The sequence below is a fragment of the Crocuta crocuta genome, unplaced genomic scaffold (genome assembly GCF_008692635.1).
Source record: "Crocuta crocuta isolate KB4526 unplaced genomic scaffold, BGI_CrCroc_1.0 scaffold70, whole genome shotgun sequence".
NCBI classification, from domain to species: Eukaryota; Metazoa; Chordata; class Mammalia; order Carnivora; family Hyaenidae; genus Crocuta; species Crocuta crocuta.
The window spans coordinates 4780588-4801215 of NW_027528417.1; the positions used below are offsets into that span (position 1 = coordinate 4780588).

Below are 20628 nucleotides of genomic sequence, written 5' to 3' on the forward strand. Positions count from 1 at the left end.
GTTATCTACGAAGCTGTTTTAAAAAAAAAAAAGAGTCCAGATAAGAGATGGCGAAAGCCTGAACTCACACCACGCCAGTGGTCACAGAAGTCACAATCGGCAAGGCCTGGTGCCATAATGGGTGGGAAGGGGGCTGATGGGACTGGGAAGAGGAAAAAAACGGAGTCATGTCACAGGAGGGAAACCCAAGCAAGAGAGGGAGACTAACGTATAATCGAGACACTGCAACGTAAACATAACCAACTCCGTGTGATACGGGGAGCAAAGCTGAGGTCAAGGTAGCTCCAGGCTGAGGGAGACATAAGAGCTAGCTGCTAAGATACTAACGACGGCGTCACTGTTCAGCGTTACCACTTTTTCACTTCCGCCTTCGGGTCCGACCTGGCGCCCCTCACTTCCGCTATCCCTCACCAACGCCTGCATTTTCCACCTGAGCAAACCAAGGCACCCAGAGGCGAAGAGGAAGAGCTGAGGAGCTAACCCAGCCGCCTCCAGACTCTGACACCCCAGGCTACTTCCGTGCTGCTACACTGCCTGCCTAACAAATGATGATGATGATGGCAGTGAAGACAATGACAGCTTCCCTCTGCCACCACTGGGCCAGTTGGAAGGGCAACTCTCACCCCTGTGCCTCCACCAAGTGCCCAGTGCCGTGTGGGGAAGTTCGTCTGTATCTTGTCTGCTGGGAGGGGTTAACAAGACCTGCACTTAATCAAACGTCTGCACCAGACACCTGTCACACACGTGTTATGTCTACTCCTCAGAGGGTCCCTGAAGAGAAGATACACTGGTTTCAATCTGCGGTCAAGGAAACGGGCTCACGGGAGGAGGTGACCGGCCCAGGGCCCTGGCGCACTGAGGGCAGAGTCTTCATTCTTCCAAGTGCCCACACGTACTGGTGCAGAGATGTAAATATAAGTCAGTCAAGAGGGAGTGAGCGCTCACGTGGAAAGTGTTCCAAGTGAGTGAATCCTCGTAAATTAAAAAAATAAATACAGGGATTATCTGTATTTGGCTCGCAGCTTTTCTGTAAGTCTGAAACCATTTTTTAAAAAGAGAAAAATAAACTCTGAGAGTTAGGGCATAAAAGAACCCAAAGGCCTCTGTCCATTCTTAGAAGACCCCCTTAGTCATCACAAGCTGATGAGAATCAGTTCTGTTTCTAAGCAGCTCTAGAAGAAAAAAAAAACCCACCTAACTTCTTTTTTTATTCTTATTTTAGTAACTGCAACTAAGCGATATTTTTTAAACTACCAATTAAATATGCACGGTGGAAGCTGGCTTGCTGGGTATGAGGACCTAAACATCAGAAATGCGGTGTAACTTCGCTTTCACCTTAGCAAAGAAATAGTGTTTAGTAGGTGAATTGTTAGCATTCAGAATGGATACCTGGTACATCTTGTCAAGTTTAGAATTAAAAGAGGACTGTGGATGCATTTAATACTAAAATAAGACATTGCTGAACATAGGCTATTTAGAGAATTCAAGTCATTTCTGTTTTCTCAGGAATTAGAAATCTTTCTGTAATCCCTCATTTCTCCCCTGATTTTTGTTTCGTAGGGTTCCATGCCCGACATGGGGCTCAAACTCATGACCGTGAGACTGAGTCGCGTGCTCTCCCCACGGAGGCAGCCAGCCGTCCCAAGAGTAATTCCTCACTTGAAGCAGTGATCCTTTGCTTGAAATTACATCAAACAAAGAAATTAAGTTTGTCTCAAAAGTGAGGATAGTGCTTATTTTAAAAATACATTATCTGGATATTGATTTAATCCAATGGGCTGGACTGTAATACCATCATTCTTTGGATATTTTTAGCCTAAAAAATGGAATTTTCACATGGTTTCACACATTGGTAGGCTATTCTCTTGGTAAGCCTGTAACAAATTTCTGTAACATTCTACAAATAAAATAGCATTCATGTGTCCTTAGTTTTTAAAGGAAACACTAGATGGCAGTAAATACACAAAAGTTGTGACATATGACAGTGTGTTTGCCTTTTACTGAATTTTATGCTGCACTATGTCAAACTTAAAAAAAACCAAAAACCTGAAGAATCAAAAATCTAAATAAAAATTCAAGTTTCCTGGCTTTACTACTAAAACAATCAAATTCATCCACAATTTAAACTGTGACAACACTCACAACCCCAACTTTATAAAACTGTTCAATTTTCTAAGGCTCCTTTGTTTCATTAACAAATTCTTTTTTTTCTTTTTACATAAATATATAATTTTTTTAAGTTTATTTATTTATTGTTGAGAGAGAGAGCGAGCACAAGCTGGGGAGGGACAGAGAGTGAGGGAGACACAGAATCTGAAGCAGGCTCCAGGCTCTGAGCTGTCAGCACAGAGCCTGACGTGGGGCTCGAACTCACAAACCATGAGATCATGACCTGAGCCGAGTCGGACATTGAACCAATTGAGCCACCCAGGAGTCCCATTAATTTGGAGAAAATAACTTTAAGATAAAATACCTAAAATGGCTATTTCCATCAAGTTGTTAAAAATTTACACAAAAATTTAAAGACACTTATGGCTCATTTACTAGGTTTTGAATTAGTGAAATTTCTACTCTTTTAGGGGTCATGAATAAACATATGTTAAGTACATCATGCTATTAATCTAATGTGCTACTAGCAAAACATTGTTTTAAACTCAATAATTAATACTGACACTAGATTTCAGGAAAAAACAGGAAAGTAAATATAATATTAAGATTTTACTTCCTTATTTGAAAAGTCATCTACAGATCAAAGGAAATATCTTACAAACAGAAACATTGTTGATCTGATCCATAGATGGTTTTAATGAACTTCCTGTAACATTCTGAATTAGAATTTCAGTAGGACTTTGCAGACTTATATGGTAATAAACCAAAAACTTTCTAATTTATATTAAACTTTCTACTTTTTGGATTCATTACAAGACCAGATGGCATTCAGCTCAGGTCTCAGCAACACTAGAATAAAACTAGCTAACTTACTAATTTTTGGGTTATTTCTAACACTTTCTCTGAGCTAGATTTTGTTCTGACACACAAAATCTTCAATTTAGAAAACAAAGCAGGGGTCCTCTCAGTAGGTAGAAAGTCTATAAAATAAAAACAGCAAATCTTCAAATATACTACCTTGGTACAAAGGGAAGACTTATTTTAATACCAGTCTATGCCAATATAACTCAACTTCTGATCAATACTTAAAAAAAAAAATCAGTAGATAGCTACAGTTACTACAAGCACATTAAAGCAAACACACACTCAAATAACCAAAACAATCCTTTACAGCCATGAAAAAGAACAAAGTTGGGAGTCTCACACACTTGCTGACTTGAAAACCTACCACAAAGCTATAGTGCTAAAAGCAATGTGGCATAAAGACAGGCGGATACTTATCACCAAGTTCATCAAGTTATAGATATTAAATACGTACAACCTTTTCTAGGTCAATCACACATCAATAAAGTGGTTAAAAATAAAAAAGACAGACATATAGGAAGGCAGACATGGAACTGAATTAAGAGCCCAGAAAGAAACCTTCACTTACACGGTCAAATGATTTCCATCAAGGGCGGCAATGCCATTCACTGGGGGAAGGAGTCTCGTCAACAGGGTGCTGGGAAAACTGATGTCCACATGCAAAAGAATGAAATTGGACCCTTACCTTACACCATATATAAAACTTAACTCAAAATGGATCAAAGACCTAAACTTAGGACCTAACACTATAAAACTCCTATAGAAAGATAGGACAAAACCTTCATGACATTAGATTTGGCAATGATTTCTTGGATATGACACCAAAGGCATAGGCAACAAAAGAAAAAAAGTAGAAAACCTGGACTTCTATGCATCAAGAGGTAGTATCAACAGAGTATAAAGGTAACCCACAGAATGAGGAAAAGATATTTGCAAGTCATGTATCTAATAAGAGATTGACATCCAGAATATATAAAGAACTCCTACAAGTCAACAAATAAAAAGACAAATGGCAATTAAAATAAAATGGATGAAGAACTGAACAAATATCTAAAAAAGATATTCAAATGGCCAAAAAGCACATGAAAAGATGCTGAACATCACTGCTTGTCCGGAAAATCAAAACTATAATGAGGTATTACCTTATACCCATTAAGATGACTATTACTAGACAAACAAAAAACAGAAAATAACAAATGCTGGCAAGGATGTGGAGAAATTGAACAAATGCTTGTGCACTGATGATGGGAATGTAAAATGGTACAGCCACTATGAAAAATGGTATTGTGTTTCCTCAAAAAATTAAAGACAGAATTACCACATAACCCAGAAATCTTGTTTCTGGCTATATACTCTAAAGAAGTGAAACAGGGACTCAATGGATATTTGTACATCCATGTTCACAGCAATATTATTCACAACAGCCAAAATGTAGAAGCAACCCAAGTGTCCATCGACTGATGAATGGATAAACAAAGTGTGGTATATACGTCCAAGGGAATATCATGAGTCCTAAAAAGGAAGGAAATTTTGACATAAGCTATAACACAAATGAACCCTGAAGACCTTATGCTAAGTGAAATAACCTAGACACAAAAGGACAGATATTGGATGATTCTGTTATAGGAGGTTCCTAGAGTAATCAAATTCACATGGACAGAAAGGACAATGGGGATTACCAGGGCTGGAGAATCAGGAAAGGGGACTTGGTGTTTAACAGATACAGAGTTTCAGTTAATGCCTTGAACTGTACACTTAAAAATAGTTAAAAGGGTAAATTTCATTATTACTTTTTTTTTACCACAATTTTTAAAGAGGTTAAAATGGTAAATTAATGTTAGGTTTACTTTATCACAATAAAAACAATGAGAAAGCAGTATACATTCAGTTACAACCTCCTCACACTCCTTCACCCTTTGACTTAACTCTGAGCAACCTCAATATTAGCAATGATCTCTATATTAATAAATATTGGTAACATTTCTATGAGTTGTCTCATAGAAATGTTTTTGTGTTTTTTAAATGTTTTCCAGTACACACCCAAATAATCACTTTTATAAGGATTTAATCTTGGTGACCAAAGGAAATACTTCTTGTTTAGAGGTCTAGCTGGTAATGAAATAGCCTAAACCATTGCTGGCATTCTGGCCTATGGGGAATAATTTTAAGCTGAAAAATATGTTTCTTCTATGTCATGACTGACTCTAAATCAGTCTGTGGCTAAGCTTTTGCCTTCCACCCTTCAGGTTGCCAGGTATCCCTTATTATACCCAGGGTAGAATTCAGAGGGAGAAGTCTCCACTAGCCTGGAGGAAATCAGGATTGACTCACATCCAGGCCTTCCCAAAGTAGGCTAGAGAGGCCCCAGACCTCACCAAAGAAGATGATGAAGACCACAAAGGGTCTCCTGTCTTTGGCTGACGGTCATGATCATCTTCTCCTCCATGTCACCACAGACCATTCATTTGACATATCACTTACTCTGCCTAGTTACATCTCTAGTAGATGTATTTAACTCTGGTGTACGTATGCGGGTATGTGCGTGTGCATGCGTGTATGTGCAAAGTGGGCACATCTTCTCAGCTACATTAAGAAGCAGAGTTCTTGAGGACAAAAATAAAAAGACAGCTTTGTCTTCCCGTAGCACCAGATTCAGTATCATATACATAGCAGCTCTCAATACTGACTGTGTATCATTTAATTAAGGAATAAAAAAAAATGAGCACTTGCCACATTGTGTTCTATAAGTAGAACTTAGAAAATGCTATAAACAAATATAGTCATATAATTAATACTGAATGTAAGTTTATCAAAAAGAGAGTAATACCGACTTTTTCTTTTTATTACTTTTCTTAATGTTTATTTTTGAGACAGAGAGAGAGACAGCGTTAGCAGGGGAGGGGCAGAGAGGGAGACACAGAATCCGAAGCAGGCTCCAGGCTCTGAGCTGTCACCACAGAGCCCGACCTGGGGCTCGAACTCACAAACTGTGAGATCATGACCTAAGTCAAAGTCAGACGCTTAACTGACTGAACCACCCAGGTGCCCCCATTTTTTGTTTTTAAGTAAAAAAAAAAAAAAAAAGAAAAGAAAAGAAAAAGAAAAAGGAGTTTTATTTACTAGATAGAAAAGCAGACACTGTCCCTGATCTTAAGAAGCCTACAGTGCATGGGAGAGACAGACATTACATAAACAAGCCTACCAGGAAGGGCAAGGCATATAAATGGGATAATCACCCTGAAGAAGGGCAATCAAGGCTTCATGAGAGGCTAACTGAAGAGATCCAGCAGAGACGGAAGGATCAGAAAAGCCTAGAAGACCAGTGACAGCTGAGCTGAGACCTAAGGAATTAATAGTGTGCTAGCCAGGCCCAAAGGAAGAACTGTGGTCCTAAGCAAAAGAGAAAAGAAAAAACAAAAAAGATTAATAAACAACGTGAGGACTTCTGCTTCTGGGAGGGCGGATTGGAAGTACTTTCCACTGTTCCTTCCGCTAAGTACAACTAAAAGACCATGGACGTTATATATAAAATAAGCAAAGGAAAACTCCGAAAGGTAGAAAGGAGGAGGCCGACTCACCAGAGGCCCCAGGACCCTCAGGAACCTGGCTATTCCACTACGTCAAGTGTCCTAGACTAAGGGCTGAGGAAGTGCCAAGCAGAAATGCCCACAGGCACAGGGAAAAAAAAAGTCCCAAGAAAAGCCTGTGCTCTAGCCAATGGGCCAGCACAGGGGCAGCCTAGAAAGACAGAGAGCTGCTAGACACTCTAGCCAAACACCAAGCCATACGGCACCCACCCCACGCAGGCCAGCAACTTCCTGGCAGGTGCTATGTGCAGAGTGCTCCCGGAGGCCAGGCTAGCTCCCAGATTCTGTGCAGAGAACAGGCCACGGACATCTGACGTGAAGACCTCAGCGAATACAAAACAAGAAAGCGGTAGCACCGGGAATGTACAGAACCCCGGGCCAGCCAGGGCTCTAGAGGAAGCGAAGGCGAAACCAGAGGTGGGCAGAGCACCTCGAGCATTGGGCAGAAGCTGGAAGCTGAGCCCGACCCGGCTCCCGCCAGAGCTCTGCTCAGTTTGGGGGAGGGGGGTGCTTTTCAGCTTGTCCGTGTCTCTCAAGGCTCTTATACTCCTCTCGTTCGGGTTCCCAACTTACCAGGGAATCTTCTAGTAAACCAACTCCATTTTAACTTCGACACCAACTGTTAGTCACTGGAGAAGTACCTCCCAATGGTAAATTAACTGCCTGGCATTCTGGTCAGCCCTCTGTGAGTCTCGTTAGTTTTAAGTGTCAGTCCCAAAAGCCTAGTTAACTCTGGACGTACTGGCAAAGACAAGTTCCCAGATCCACGAGGTTGAAGGGCATATCCTAAGTCATGGAGGTCTGCTACAAACCTGGGCAGCTGGCCATCGAAGACACCTCTGTTTTGATCTCTCACTTACACAGGTGAGAAATCGGCCTTGCAAATAGCTCTCCAAAATTCTATTCAACTCTCAAAATTCAAAACAGACCTACTTTTATCTGCCAGAGCCCTCCCCTTTCCCTCCTACTCACTGCTGTCTAAAATCATTCTCCAAAACACATATTCTGCATATAGCATCTACCATGAATACAGATTCCTATTAAATACACAGAGGGAGTAAACACGGCAAAGCAGAATCTATTTCTTCAGCCACTAGGGGAAAGGCCCAAGTTCAGTTTCATTGCAAGTCGGCCCTCGGTCCTGAGGCCATAGGTGTATGAACCACTGCTCTATCGTACTGCTAAATTCTGCTTTATTAAATCTCCACAATTGTTCTATTTTTAAAGTATCTGAAAACAAAAGATCACAATATTCCTGACAACAAGCGCTAGCAATAAAAAAAATTGCCGCAAATGCCTCCATTTGCAATCGGTCAGTGCTGATTTTTCAAGACGGTACCGTAATCCATGTTCAGAGATGCCATAAACAAAATGAAAACCTAAAAACTACAGCCCACTAGCCTACCTGTACTTTGTACATAAAATTATGAGTCTTCCTGTGACATATTACATTTTGGTGTTCTGGAGTTTCACAATGAATTCCACACCTGTTGCTAACGAGATTTAAGTCATTATCGAAAAGCATTTCTCAGGATTTATCTACTTAAGCAGAAATGATGGATCCCTAAAAGAGGCTAAAAAAAAACCCATCAAATCTACAGAAATCTATTTCCTATAGAAGTTATCTACTCAGTGCTGGACAGGTCAGCACGATGGTGGGAAGGGACACTTTCCCGTGCACACCACAGCGACCATCTCTCATAGCTGGGCAGCAACCAGAAAGGCAGAGCTCAAGCCTCATGTCCTTCCATCATCTGAAATACCTGCTTTCTTACAGGAAATGCATGTCGTTAAACTGCTAGTCACGGACAGTCAGGGATGTCACTGCTTTCTGGCAGTCATCTCTGCTTTAACAGAGGCATCTGATGTGGAGACTGTGTAAAATAGGGGTAGAGTTTCACTTACCTCCACTGCCACCACAATCAACACGAGGTCCAATTTTGACTCTGGGAAGAGGGCATTCACTTGTGGTGACATCCCAATTAGGGCACAGTTAGTGACCACAGATATAACACTCATGGTCTCAAAAGCCAACTAAAAGAAAACAAAATGTGAAATTAAAAACCACAATGGCCTTTTGCATATTTCCTCATCCTTTTTTTTTTTTTTTGTATTATATAAAATCAAAGAAAAAGCCTTTCCCTCATTCTAAATACCCCAAGTACATTTAAAACTTTCTCGCTATAATGCTGTCATTTTCTCTGGCTTTAAAAAGTCACACTGTTACACGGCATTTTCAGTACTTTTGGCTGCAAGAGCCAAGGCAGTATGTTCTACCTGGCCAGCCAGAGGTAGCCAGGGATCTGAGAATTCGGAATACACCCTAGAGGGGTACACTGTTCAAGTTACTCAACTTGGACCTAAGGGAATCTAAGATGGGGCCGCCAGAAAAAATGGTTCACATTCAAAAACTGTTAGGTATGATTTCAAATAGAATTTTTGTGACTGCCTTACTCTGCCACATTACAGACCACATCTGGTCCAGCTATACCAGAGGTTACGGTGATCCTTTTCTAGTGGCATTTGCCTGTGGGACTTCAGCCCACTGAGCTGCTGTACAGACTGATCCAAGGCTCCGTGGAGGAGTTTCGTGGAGAACACTATGGAGTACTGACTGCGGAAATGTTGCGACCACAGGCCTTGATCACTACTTGGTAACTTAACCACAGGGAGGGGGAGACACAGGCGTCCATGACAGAATGAGCAAGTCACAGGGATGAAAGGTGCAGCGTAGGGACACAGTCACGGTGCTGTATCAGCGCTGCGTGGTGACACACGGCACTAAGCTCGTGGCGGGCACGGCATGGCATGGAGACTTGCCCGGTCTTCTACGCTGCACACTCAACACAAACACAACACTGTGTGTCAACTCCATTTTAGTTTAAAAAAAGAACCAGAAAAAAGTCCCACTAATTCTAAGAAATGTGATTACTGTTAGAAACTAAAATTTTAAAAGAAGCAAAACAAAACATGATTGGATCCAAACTGAATAAATATCTGGTCTCATGGAGAATTTCTGCTATCTGACTTTAGGAATCCTCAGTATAACCTGGTAATTTTTCCCTGGATTTCTTTACAACAAACCTACTCAAGACTTTATCTTCTTTTTAAATAACTTAAAATGTTTTATTTTCACATAGCTCAGAACTGAAACACTTGAAGTTACAGTGAAGAGTCTCCTTGACCTCTCTATGTACCCCTTACCTATGTGAGCTCCTGTTCTCCCTACAAAAGCATCGTCATTATTAATATTTTTGAACTTTCTGGATACTTTATATGCAAACTTTATAAGTAAATTTGAATATATATATACCCTTTCTTACCCTCTTTTCAGCCTAATACATACTGTCAGTTCCCTTGCTTTTGTCAGTTAAAATATCTTGGAGAATACGTCAGTACTCAAAGAACTCCCTCATTCTTTGTCACAGCTGCTTAAATATTTTATTGCATAGATGTACCAGAAGTTATTTAACCATTTCCTTATTGGCGGGCATTACTTGCTATTACAATCATTGCTCCAATTAGTCACCACGTAAATACATCATTTAACAAGAGTGGAATTAGGACAAATTCCTTAAAGTGGAACACCTGAGTCAAAGGTACCACGCGTTCATAATTTGGATAAATAATGCCAAGCTGCACTCCACGGGGCTGACCAGTTCACTCTCCTCTCAGCAGCATATAAGGAGAGTGCCTGGCTTTCTGCACTTTTACTACACCTATAATGAAACAGGATTTTCAAACATAGCTACACTGAGTTATAGCTTATGTGCAATAAACTGTATTCAATGAAGGCATACACTTCATTTGATACATGTATATACCTGGGAAACCACCACCACAAACAAGATACAGAATATTTCTACTTCCCCCAAAAGATTCCTCATGACCCACTGCAATCCATCCTTCTCTTCACACCTGGCCAAAAGTACCCTGATCTGCTCTTCGTCACTGCAGATTATATGTTCTAGAATGTCATAACTGGAATCATATAGTATCTGTTCTTCCTTGTGCTTTCATCCAGTATGATTTTGAGATTGAACCATATTATACAGATACATCTATATATCTATCTGTATATAATTCTTATTGCAGAGTAGTATTCCATTTTATGACTACGCCATCACTTTTTACCCATTTACCTACAGGTGGAACGCTGGGCTGTTTCCAGTTTTGGACTACTGTGAATCAGGTTACTAGAGACATATCCGTGCAGCCCTGAAATGTTCATATTCTCATTTCTCCTGATACGTAGAAGCCCATACGCTGGGGGTATGGTAGGTGCATGTTTATAAGTCTTTTCATGAGCTCTTTGGCCATTCACATAGGTTTTTTATTGAAGTACTTCTTCAAATCACTGCCCTTGTTTTTAAAGGCTGAAATGTCTTACTGAGTTGTAAGAGTCCTTAATCTGAATACAAGTCCTCTGGCAGACGTATGTATTGTGTACTTTTTCTCCCATTCTGTGTCTTGCCTTGTCTTCTTTTAACTTTAGAAGAGCAAACTTTCCCCCCATCTGGAAACCTAGTTGTCTCAATGCTATTAGCGACAACCATTTCCCCTACTGAACTGAGATTTCACATATACCACATAATCCATTTCTGGACTTTCCAGTCTGTTTCTCTGGTCTGATTGCCTACTAATGCACTGTACCATTAACCATTAATAACTGAGGTTATATAATAAGTTTTAATATACGGTAAGTGTCCCTGTTCTTCTTTATAGTTTTCTTGCTATTCTAGTTCATTTATTTGCCCCTGTGAATGTGACAATACATTTACCTCCTTAAAAGAAAAACTTTGGCTGGCATAGTGCTACATTTATAAATTAATTTGTAAATTAATTTGTAAATGAACAGAGAATTGATATATATTGAATATATATTGAATATTGAGACTTTCTTTATCAGCTAGCTCTTACTATCTAACCAACCACCCCAAACTCTGGCTTCAAACAGCCATTTATTTATCTCATGATTCTGTGGGTGGGCAATTTAAGATAAGCTCACCTCAGCAATTCTTCTGGTCTCAGCTGACCTCGACTGGATTTGCTCATACACCTGAGGTCAGCTAGTGGGTAAACTCTACACATCACTGGCCTTATTGTGCTACTTAGAACTTCTAGTACTATGTCCAATAAAGATAGCAAGAGTGCATATCCTTGCATTGTTCCTAATTTTAGAAGGAAAGCATTCAATTTTTCACCAATAGGTATGATGTTAGCTTTAGATTTTGAAAAAATAGATGTCCCTTATCAAGTTGAGTACTTCCATTTCTATTTTTCTGAGAGTTTTCAAAAAGGAATGTTGGATTCTCTCGAATGCTTTAGATGTACTGGTTGATACAACCGTGCAGTTTTTCTTTTTCAAACTATTAAATGGTAGATTATACAGATTAATTTCCTAACATTAAACCCGGCTGGCATCCCTGGACTAAATCCCACAGGTCATGGTATACACTTCTTTTTATAGATTGTTGAATTCTACCTGCTAATCGCTTATGAAGGTGTTTTGTATAGTCACTCACAAGGGATGTTGGTTTGTTGTTTTCCTTTCTCATACTCTGATGTTTTCCTATGCTGATACTAGCTTCATAAAGTGAATGAGGAAATATTCCCTCCTCTGTTTTTTGGAAGAAATTGTGTAAAAGTGGTATTAATTCTTCTTTAAATGTTAGAACTTGCTAGTGAAATCATTTGGGCCAGTGTATTTCTTTTTCGGAAATTTGTAACTACAAATTGAATTTTCTTAGTTACAGAGCTACTCAAATTATCTATTTCATATTGGGTGAGTTGCGGCAGTTTGAATTTTTGGAGGAATTGATCCAAATTGTCAAATTTATATGTGTAGAGTTGCTCATAATACTCCCTTTAATACTTCTGATACCTTAAGGGCCTGTAGTGATATCTGCTGTTTTATGTTTATACTGGTGTCTCTTCTTTCTTTAGTTAGTCCTGCTAGAGGTTTGTCAACTACACTGATCTTTCCAAAGAACCAACTCTTTTGTTCCAGTGATCTCGATTATTTTTGTTTTTCATTTCATCCATTTGTACTCTTATCTTTATTATTTTCTTCTTTCTGCTGCTTCTGGGTTTCTTCTGCTCCTTGTTTCTAGTTTCCTGAGTGGGCATTTAGATTATTATTTGAGATATTTTCCTCTTTTTCAGTGTATGCATTCAGTGCTACAGATTTCCCTGTCAGCCCTGCTGTAGCTGTTTGATATGTTGTATTTTCATTTTCATTCAGTTCAATGTCTTTTGAATTCACTTGAAACTTTCTCTTTGACCCATGATTATTTAAGAAATGTGCATGTAGGGGTGCTCGTGTGGCTCAGTTAGTTAAGTGACCAACTCTTGATTTCAGCTCAAGTTATGATCTCATAGTGGTGAGACTAACCCCATGTCAGGCTCCACGCTAGGCATGGAGCCTGCTTAAGACCTTTCTCTCTCTCTCTCTCTTTCTCTCTCTACCCCCCCAACCCCCACTGTCCCTCCCCGACTAGTATACTCTCTCTTTCTCCTTCTCTCTCAAGAAAACCGTCCATTTAGTTTTCAAGTGTTTGGAGACTTTCCGCTACTGATTTCTGGTTGGATTCCACTAGAGTCAGAGAACATTCTGTACATAATTTCAAATCTTTAAAATGTTTAAAGTTTATTTTATGCCCCAGATGAAGGTTCTGTAAGCACTTGAATGTGCATTCTACAACCGTAGAGCAGAGTGCTCTGTGATATGGATTCGGTTCTGTTCTCTGATGGTGGTGGTGCTGCTGAGCTCTTCTATATCCTTGCTGACATCCTTGCTCTTGTTCTACTGACTGGTGAGAAACGATGCTGAAGTCTCCAACTGTAATGTGGATTCATCTATTTCTCCATTCAGTTCCATGAATTTTTGGTTTATGTATTTTAAAATGTTGTTCAGTACATACACATTAAGACTGCTATGTCTTCTTAGCAATTTGTTACATATATTACATATTACAGTGTGTGTGTGAATGATCTTGACTTAGGAGGAGTTATGTTCAAAAATGGTAAGTTAAAAATAATGTAAGACAAAAATGTATCTAATACACCTAATCTACTGAATTATAGCTTAGCCGAGGTCACCTTAAATGTGCTAAGAGCCCTTAGATGAGCCTACAGCGGGGCAAAATCCTCTAACACAAAGCCTATTTTATAATAAAGTATTGAGTATTTCCTGTAATTTGTTGAACACGGCACTGAAAGTGAAAAACAGAATGGCTGTGTGGGCATGGACTTGTTCTAAGTGACTGGGTGGCTACCTGGCAGCCATGGTTTGCTGCCCAGCACCATGGTCACAACGCATACCACTGGCTTGGGAAAAGATCCAAATGCAAAACTTGAGGCATGGTTTCTACTGAATACATCTCGCTTTCCCACCACTGTAAAGTCAAAATATCGTAATTTGAACCCTTGTAAGTTGAGGACTATCTACATAGGTTCAGTCTACTTGTGTGATCATTTACCAGTCTGAAGGATGTACAGAAAGCTCACCTCCCTCTACCATTCTATAAAATAGCTCATATTTTCACTACATATATTTACAATCATTAGATAGTATTATAATTTTTATTTCAATTGTCAAACATAACTTTAAAGACTCAAGAGAAGGAAAGTCTAATTACATTTCCTCGTATTTTTGCTTTCCATGGTTTTTCTTCCTGATATTCCCAGGTCCCTTCTTTTACCATTTCCTTGAGTTTGAAGAACTTCTAACTACTCTTTTAGGGGGCACCTATATGGCTCAGTCATTGAAGCATCTGATTCTTGATTTTGGCTCAAGTCATGATCTCTTGGTTTCATGAGATGGAGCCCTGAACTGGGTTCTGCACTGACAGTATGAAGCCTGTGTGGGATTCTCTCTCTCTCTCTCTCTCTCTCCCCCTCCCTCACTTTCTCTCTGCCCCTCCCCTACTCACTCCCTCTCAAAATAAACAAACATTTAAAAATCAATCAATAAATAAAGTAGCTATTCTTTTAGGATAGGTTTTGGGGCAATAAATTCTCTTAATTTTCTTTCACCTGAAAGGGTCTTGACTTCCCCTTCATTCTTTTGGGGGTTTTGTTTTTTTTTAGTTTATTTACTTTTTTGAGAGAGAGAGCAAGCAGGGGAGGGACAGAGAAAAAGGGAGACAGAGAATTAGAAGCAGGCTCCATGAGGTCAGCACAGAGCCTGATGCAAAAACCATGAGATCATGACCTGAACCAAAATCAAGAGTCTGATGCTTAACCGACCGAGCCACCCAGGCGCCCCTCCCCTTCACTCTTGAAGGATGTTTTCTCTGAATACAGGATTTGGTATTGACACTACTTTTCTTTCAGCACTTGAAAAATACGATGCTGCTTTCTTCTGGCCTCCATGATTTCTGATGAGAAACTAGCTATCATCCTAACTGTTTTCCTCTAAGACAACATGTCATTTCTCTCTTGGTGATTTCAAGTTTTTGTCTTTAGTTTTCATATGTTTAATTATGATGTGTTGGACATGAACTGTTGGGGACTTATCCTGTCTGGGATCCATTCAATTTCTTGAATCTGTAGTTTTACGTCTCTTGCCAAATCAGAAAGACTTGGCCTTATTACTTCAGGTATTTTTTAACCCCTCCTTTCTCCTCTCCTTCTGGGACTCCCATAACAGGAATGTTAGATCTTTTGTTATAGTCCAACAGGTCTCTGAGGTTATATTTACTTTGTCAGTCTATTTTTTCTCTGCTGTTCAGATTGAATCATTTCTATTCTCTATTTTTCGGTTTCTGATCCTTACTCTATTCCTTCATGCTGCTACTGCACTCATCCACTAAGCTTTTTATGTTAGTTATATTTTCCATTTCTAAAATACCTATTTGCCTCTCCTTTATATCTCCTAGTTCTTTGTGAGATATTCTAATTCTATTTTTCTATCTGTTCTAGGTGTATTCATTTTATCAAGGCTGCTTTAAAATCTGTCTGACATTTCCAATATCTGTCATCTTGATGGTGGCACCTACTGACTATCCTTTTTCTTTTCTTTTCGGTTCATCCTGGTTCTTGGTGTGATGGGTTTTAAATAGAAACCTGAACATTTTCGGAGTTGTACGATTCTATACTGTATTTAAACGTTTGGTGTCGGCGGTCCTGCGAACACCACTCTAGCAGGGAAGCAGGGAAAACACCTTGTTAGGTTGCCATCCGGGTACCGCTGACACCCCGTGGGGAGGGTGGGGTCCTTACTATTGCTGGCCTGAGGTCAGAGTTCTGGTCTCCCACTAGACCTTCGCACAGACACCTCTTCTGCTAGGAGGGGTCAAGTGTCTCATATGTGCTCCCACATGGCCCCTGCTGGGCTGGGTGGTGGTGGAAAGCCTGAATCTCCATTGGGCTTTATCGGAGACCATCCCAGCAGACAGTGGAAAAGGGGCCTCAATATTGCGGGGTAGGGGTGAAAGCCAGCCTCCCCACACGATCTGCCCTGACACTGCAGTGGCCAGGGCCTCATTATCACTCAGTGGGTGAAGTCCCACCTGGCTACTTTCCTATCAGAATTTTTACATCTGAAAGGGGTCATGGAAATTATAATTTGCCTCCACCACCCCATCCCCAATTTTAAAAACAAGGAAAGCAAGGCCCAAAAAAGGGAATGACTGTTTTTGAAGTCACACAACTGCTAGTTTGTGGCCAAAACAAAATAAATAAAAATCCCAAATCTCTCCTTAGCACCTTCATTTTTAATCATAATGGCCCATTTTGCTGTTTCTCCCCAAAGGAATAATTTTTTTCTCAAATAATTACCTGCCACACACCAATACTGGCTGAAGGTTCTGAGAATGGGCGTTTCAAGACCCTGCACATCTTTAAGGCATCCGAGTTAACTTCAGTGAAGTTATTTAACACAGCGAAGGCAGCTGCTAATGGGTAAACGCAGGAGAAAAGGCTGACGTAACCAAACTGAAGAAATAACTCCAAGTAATCATCAAAGGTACCCTGAAAATGTAAACCACAAGAAGAAAACAGGCACTGTTTTAATATCATATAATAAGAACAACATTTTGTAATACTACCCAAGGCACTGGCCTCCAACCAAAGAAAATCTTAGAATTCCTCCCAATTTCTTCTTTCAACAACAGAATTTACATAAACTCAAAAGCAATTTTATATTTAAGTCCCTGAAAGAATGAAAAACTGATTTAGCTCCTCATGCCATTGTACCAGATCACTGAATTATTACATAATAAACAGCAAAGCTAAAGATGTTTGCTTTTAACCAAGTAAAAAGACATGATCCAACATCACTATTAGAAATCTTACACAACTGCCTCCTTACTTCACGGGTTCCCCAAAATCTCAGTACCTTACCCTCCATTAAAGAACTGATGGTGGTGATGCCAGTGAAAATAGCAATGACCTCCAGAAGCTTGCCCCTCCATAAAAGCAGTAACAACATGGGGCACATGTGTGGCTCAGTCAGTTAAGTGCCCGACTTCGGCTCAGGTCATGATCTCACGGTTTGTGGGTTCGAGCCCTGCATCGGGCTCTATGCTGACAGCTCAGAGCCTGGAGCCTGCTTTGGATTCTGTGTCTCCCTCTCTCTGCCCCTCCCCCACCAATTCTCTGTCTCTCAAAAATGGATAAACGTTAAAAACATTTTTTTTAAAAAGGCAACAACAACAAAAGGGCAAAGTGTGTCAGAAACAACTTTTCAAATACTCTGGAAGTTAACCAAAGGCTTGCAGCAACTCTGGTGGCAATATCGTTACGAAAAACAGCTCAATGTTCTGGCATTTCAACTTGTTCTAGTCGCATCTCCTACTCCCCCAGCTCCGCAGCAACCTGGAAAAAACCAGCATGCCCCCCCCCAGGACCAGAGGGAGCAGACGGGGGCTGGAGATCCGGGAAAGCCTCATTCCCCAGCGGAAGTTGTCATCTGGCCTGGTTACTGGTACCCTAACAGGCTCCACTCAAAAGGCTTGTCTTTATTCAGCTTCTCTGAGTCTCCTCCAGCGTTAAGGGCCTCTCCCTGGGTATGTGAGCTGAATTTTTAAACACCAGTCTGCCTGAGGTAATAGGTAGCAGCTGGGCAAACAAAAGACCAGCCAGGGAGCTCAAGAGGACAAGCTGAGGAATGAGAGAGATCTCCACAGGCGGGATGAACCCCCCACATTTTCCCAGGAACCCAGAAGGCCAGGCACGTGCACAGGACAACGCATAACCTCAGGAGGGACCTGGGAAGGCTCTAACATCTCCCCTCTGACTGACCTTGGGGCTCTGCGCAAGCAGAAAGTGAATGCTAATGCAGAATTTTAAACTTCCTGGTTTAGTGTTGAAGGCATGCCCAAACACAAAGACAGAGATCGAACAGACACCCAACGATGAGGGACAAGAGCAGGAAAATGCTCACTTTTAGCCCAGCAGCCTGACCTACAGCCAGCAGAGTTTTCATGAAGGATCAAATTAAGTGCTGGTTGCTACATTCTTGAAGGGTCTCATGACGACCCAAAATCTCATCAATTACTATCGGACTGAATGAGAAGCACCAGAGAAATCTTGCAAAAGTAGTTTTATGGATAGATATTTGAAGAAATGTTTATGATCTAATGCTCCCTGCGTGTCCTCTCCCCCTTGAGCCCTAAGCATATAATCACCAGCTTCATATAGCAAAAGTGCAGCTCTTCTGCCCACGAGTCCTGTCCCTGTGCTATATTAAAAGCACCTTTTTGCGCCGAAAATGTCTCAAGAATTCTTTCTTGACTGCTTGCTTGCAGCCCCACATCAACATCTATATAACACTCAACCCAACGACAATAGGATACTCATTCTTCCCAAGTGCACATGAAACATTCTTCAGGATAGATGAGATGTTAGGCCATGAAACGATTCTCAACAAATCTAAAAGCCTTAAGAATCATACAAAGTATCTTCTCCAGCCACAATGGAATGAAAGTGGAAATCAGTAACAGAAGGAAATTTGGGAAATTTATACTGAATGGGAATTAAGCAACATGCTTCTCAAAAACAAATGAGTCTAAGAAGAAACCACAAGAAAAATTAGAAAATACTCTGAGATGAAAATTAAGACACGATATATCAAAACTTACAGGATGCTGTGAAAACAGTGCTCAGAGAGTCATTCATGGGTATAAATGCTTCACTTAAAAAAAAAGGCTGATCTCAAAACAACTGAAAATTTCACCTTAAGGATCTAGAAAAGGAAGTAAACTAAATCTAAAGCATGCAAAAGGAAATAAACACAACAAAGTTATATATATATAGCATAATAATTTACATAACATATAAATGTATATTTTTATATAACTAGTTATATACAATCATCTCAATAGACACAGAAAAGAAAAAAACCAAAATCTGATACCGCTTCATGATAAAAACACTCAACAAATGAGTAACAGAAGAGAGTTTCCTCAAAGTGATAAAGAGCATCTACAAAACACCACAGGTAACATCATACTTAATGACGAAGAACTGAAAGTTTCCCCACATAAGGTCAGGAACAAGACAAAAAATGTCTGCTCTTAATTCTTCTATTCAACACTGTCCTTGGGGTTCTAACCAGGAAAAGAAAGGAAGGCAAGGAAAGAAATAAGAGCCATAGAGAACAAGAAAAGAAGTAAAACTACTTCTATTTGCAGAGGACATGAACTTATATATTTTTAAAAAGCCTCTAAAGAACTCCAAAAAAGATTATTAGGTCTACTAATAATAAACTTCATTAAGGCTGCAGGATATAAGATCAATATACAAAAGTCAATGGCATTTCTATAAACCAGCAATGAACAAACTGAACATGAAATAATACAAACAATTCCATTTATAATACTATCAAAAAGAATAGAAGACTTAGTAATAGATTTCACAGTGTTAACATTTGTACACTGAAACCCACAAATCATTGCCGAAAGAAATTAAAGAAGACCTAAATAAATGGAAAGACATTCCATGTTCATGGATTAGAAAACTTAGTATTGTTAAGATGGAGATACTCCCCAAATTGATTAATAGTCCCAATCAAAATTTCAACTGCATTTTTAAAAAATATTTTTATTTATTTCTAGGAGAGAGAGAGAGAGAGAGAGAGCGGGAGCAGGGGAGGGTCAGAGAGAGAGGGAGACACAGACTCTGAAATAGGCTCCAGGCTCTGAGCTGGCAGTCAGCACAGAGCCCGATGCGGGGCTCGAACCCACGAACCGCGAGATCATGACCTAAGCGAAAGTCGGACGCTTAACCAACTAAGCAACCCAGGTGCCCCTCAACTGCATTTTTAAAAGAAATGGACATGCCAATACTACAAGGCACCCAGAATATGCAAAACAATCTTGAAAAAAGACAAATGTAGAGAAATGCCACTTCCTGATTTGAAAACCGACTACAAAGCTACAGTAATCAAGACAGCGTAATACTGGCATTAAGGACAGGCATACGGAGGTCAGTGGGATAGCACGGAGAGTCCAGAAGCAAACGTGTGTGTCTCTAGTCTCATAATTTTCTTTTAAGTTTATTTATTTATTTTGAGAGACACAGAGGCAGTGCAAGTGGGGGAAGGGCAGAGCGAGAGTGAGAGCAAGAGAGAGAAAAAGAAGACAGAATCCCAGCAGGCTCCACGCTGCCAGGGCAGAGACTGATGTAGGGCTCAAACCCACAAAATCACGAGATCATGACCTGAGCCAAAACCAAGAGTCAGACACTTACCCAACTGAGCACCCACTTTCAACAAATGTGCAAAGATCATTCAATGAAGAAAAAAATTACTTATTTAAACAAATGGTGCTCAGGCAACTAGATATCCATACGTAAAAGAATGGATCTGGACTCTGTCCAGAGTCCACTATCTATAAAAATTAATTCACAAGGGATCAGACCTAAATGTAAGAGCGAAGCCTATAAAATTCTTAGAATAATATACAGAAGTAAATCTTCTGGTCTTCAGATAAGGCAATGGTTTGTTAAAGAGGACACCAAAAGAATAAGAAAAAAAAAAAAAAAGGACAAATTTGACTCCCATCAAAGTTAAAATCTTGTGCATCAAAGGACAGTCAAGAAAATAAAAGCCTAACCCACAGAA

The 20628-nt window shown here is 40.1% G+C and overlaps 1 protein-coding gene across 1 annotated transcript in view; it reads right to left on the bottom strand.

The window, feature by feature from the left end:
* Window positions 1-20628, bottom strand: part of ANO10 (anoctamin 10) — a 223570-nt gene that overhangs the window by 146818 nt on the left and 56124 nt on the right. The window contains exons 10-11 of the mRNA XM_077754298.1: window positions 16344-16535; window positions 8466-8594 (exon numbers count right to left, since the gene is read on the bottom strand). Coding sequence (XP_077610424.1) covers window positions 8466-8594; window positions 16344-16535 — 321 coding nt within the window. The remainder of the gene's footprint in view (window positions 1-8465; window positions 8595-16343; window positions 16536-20628) is intronic.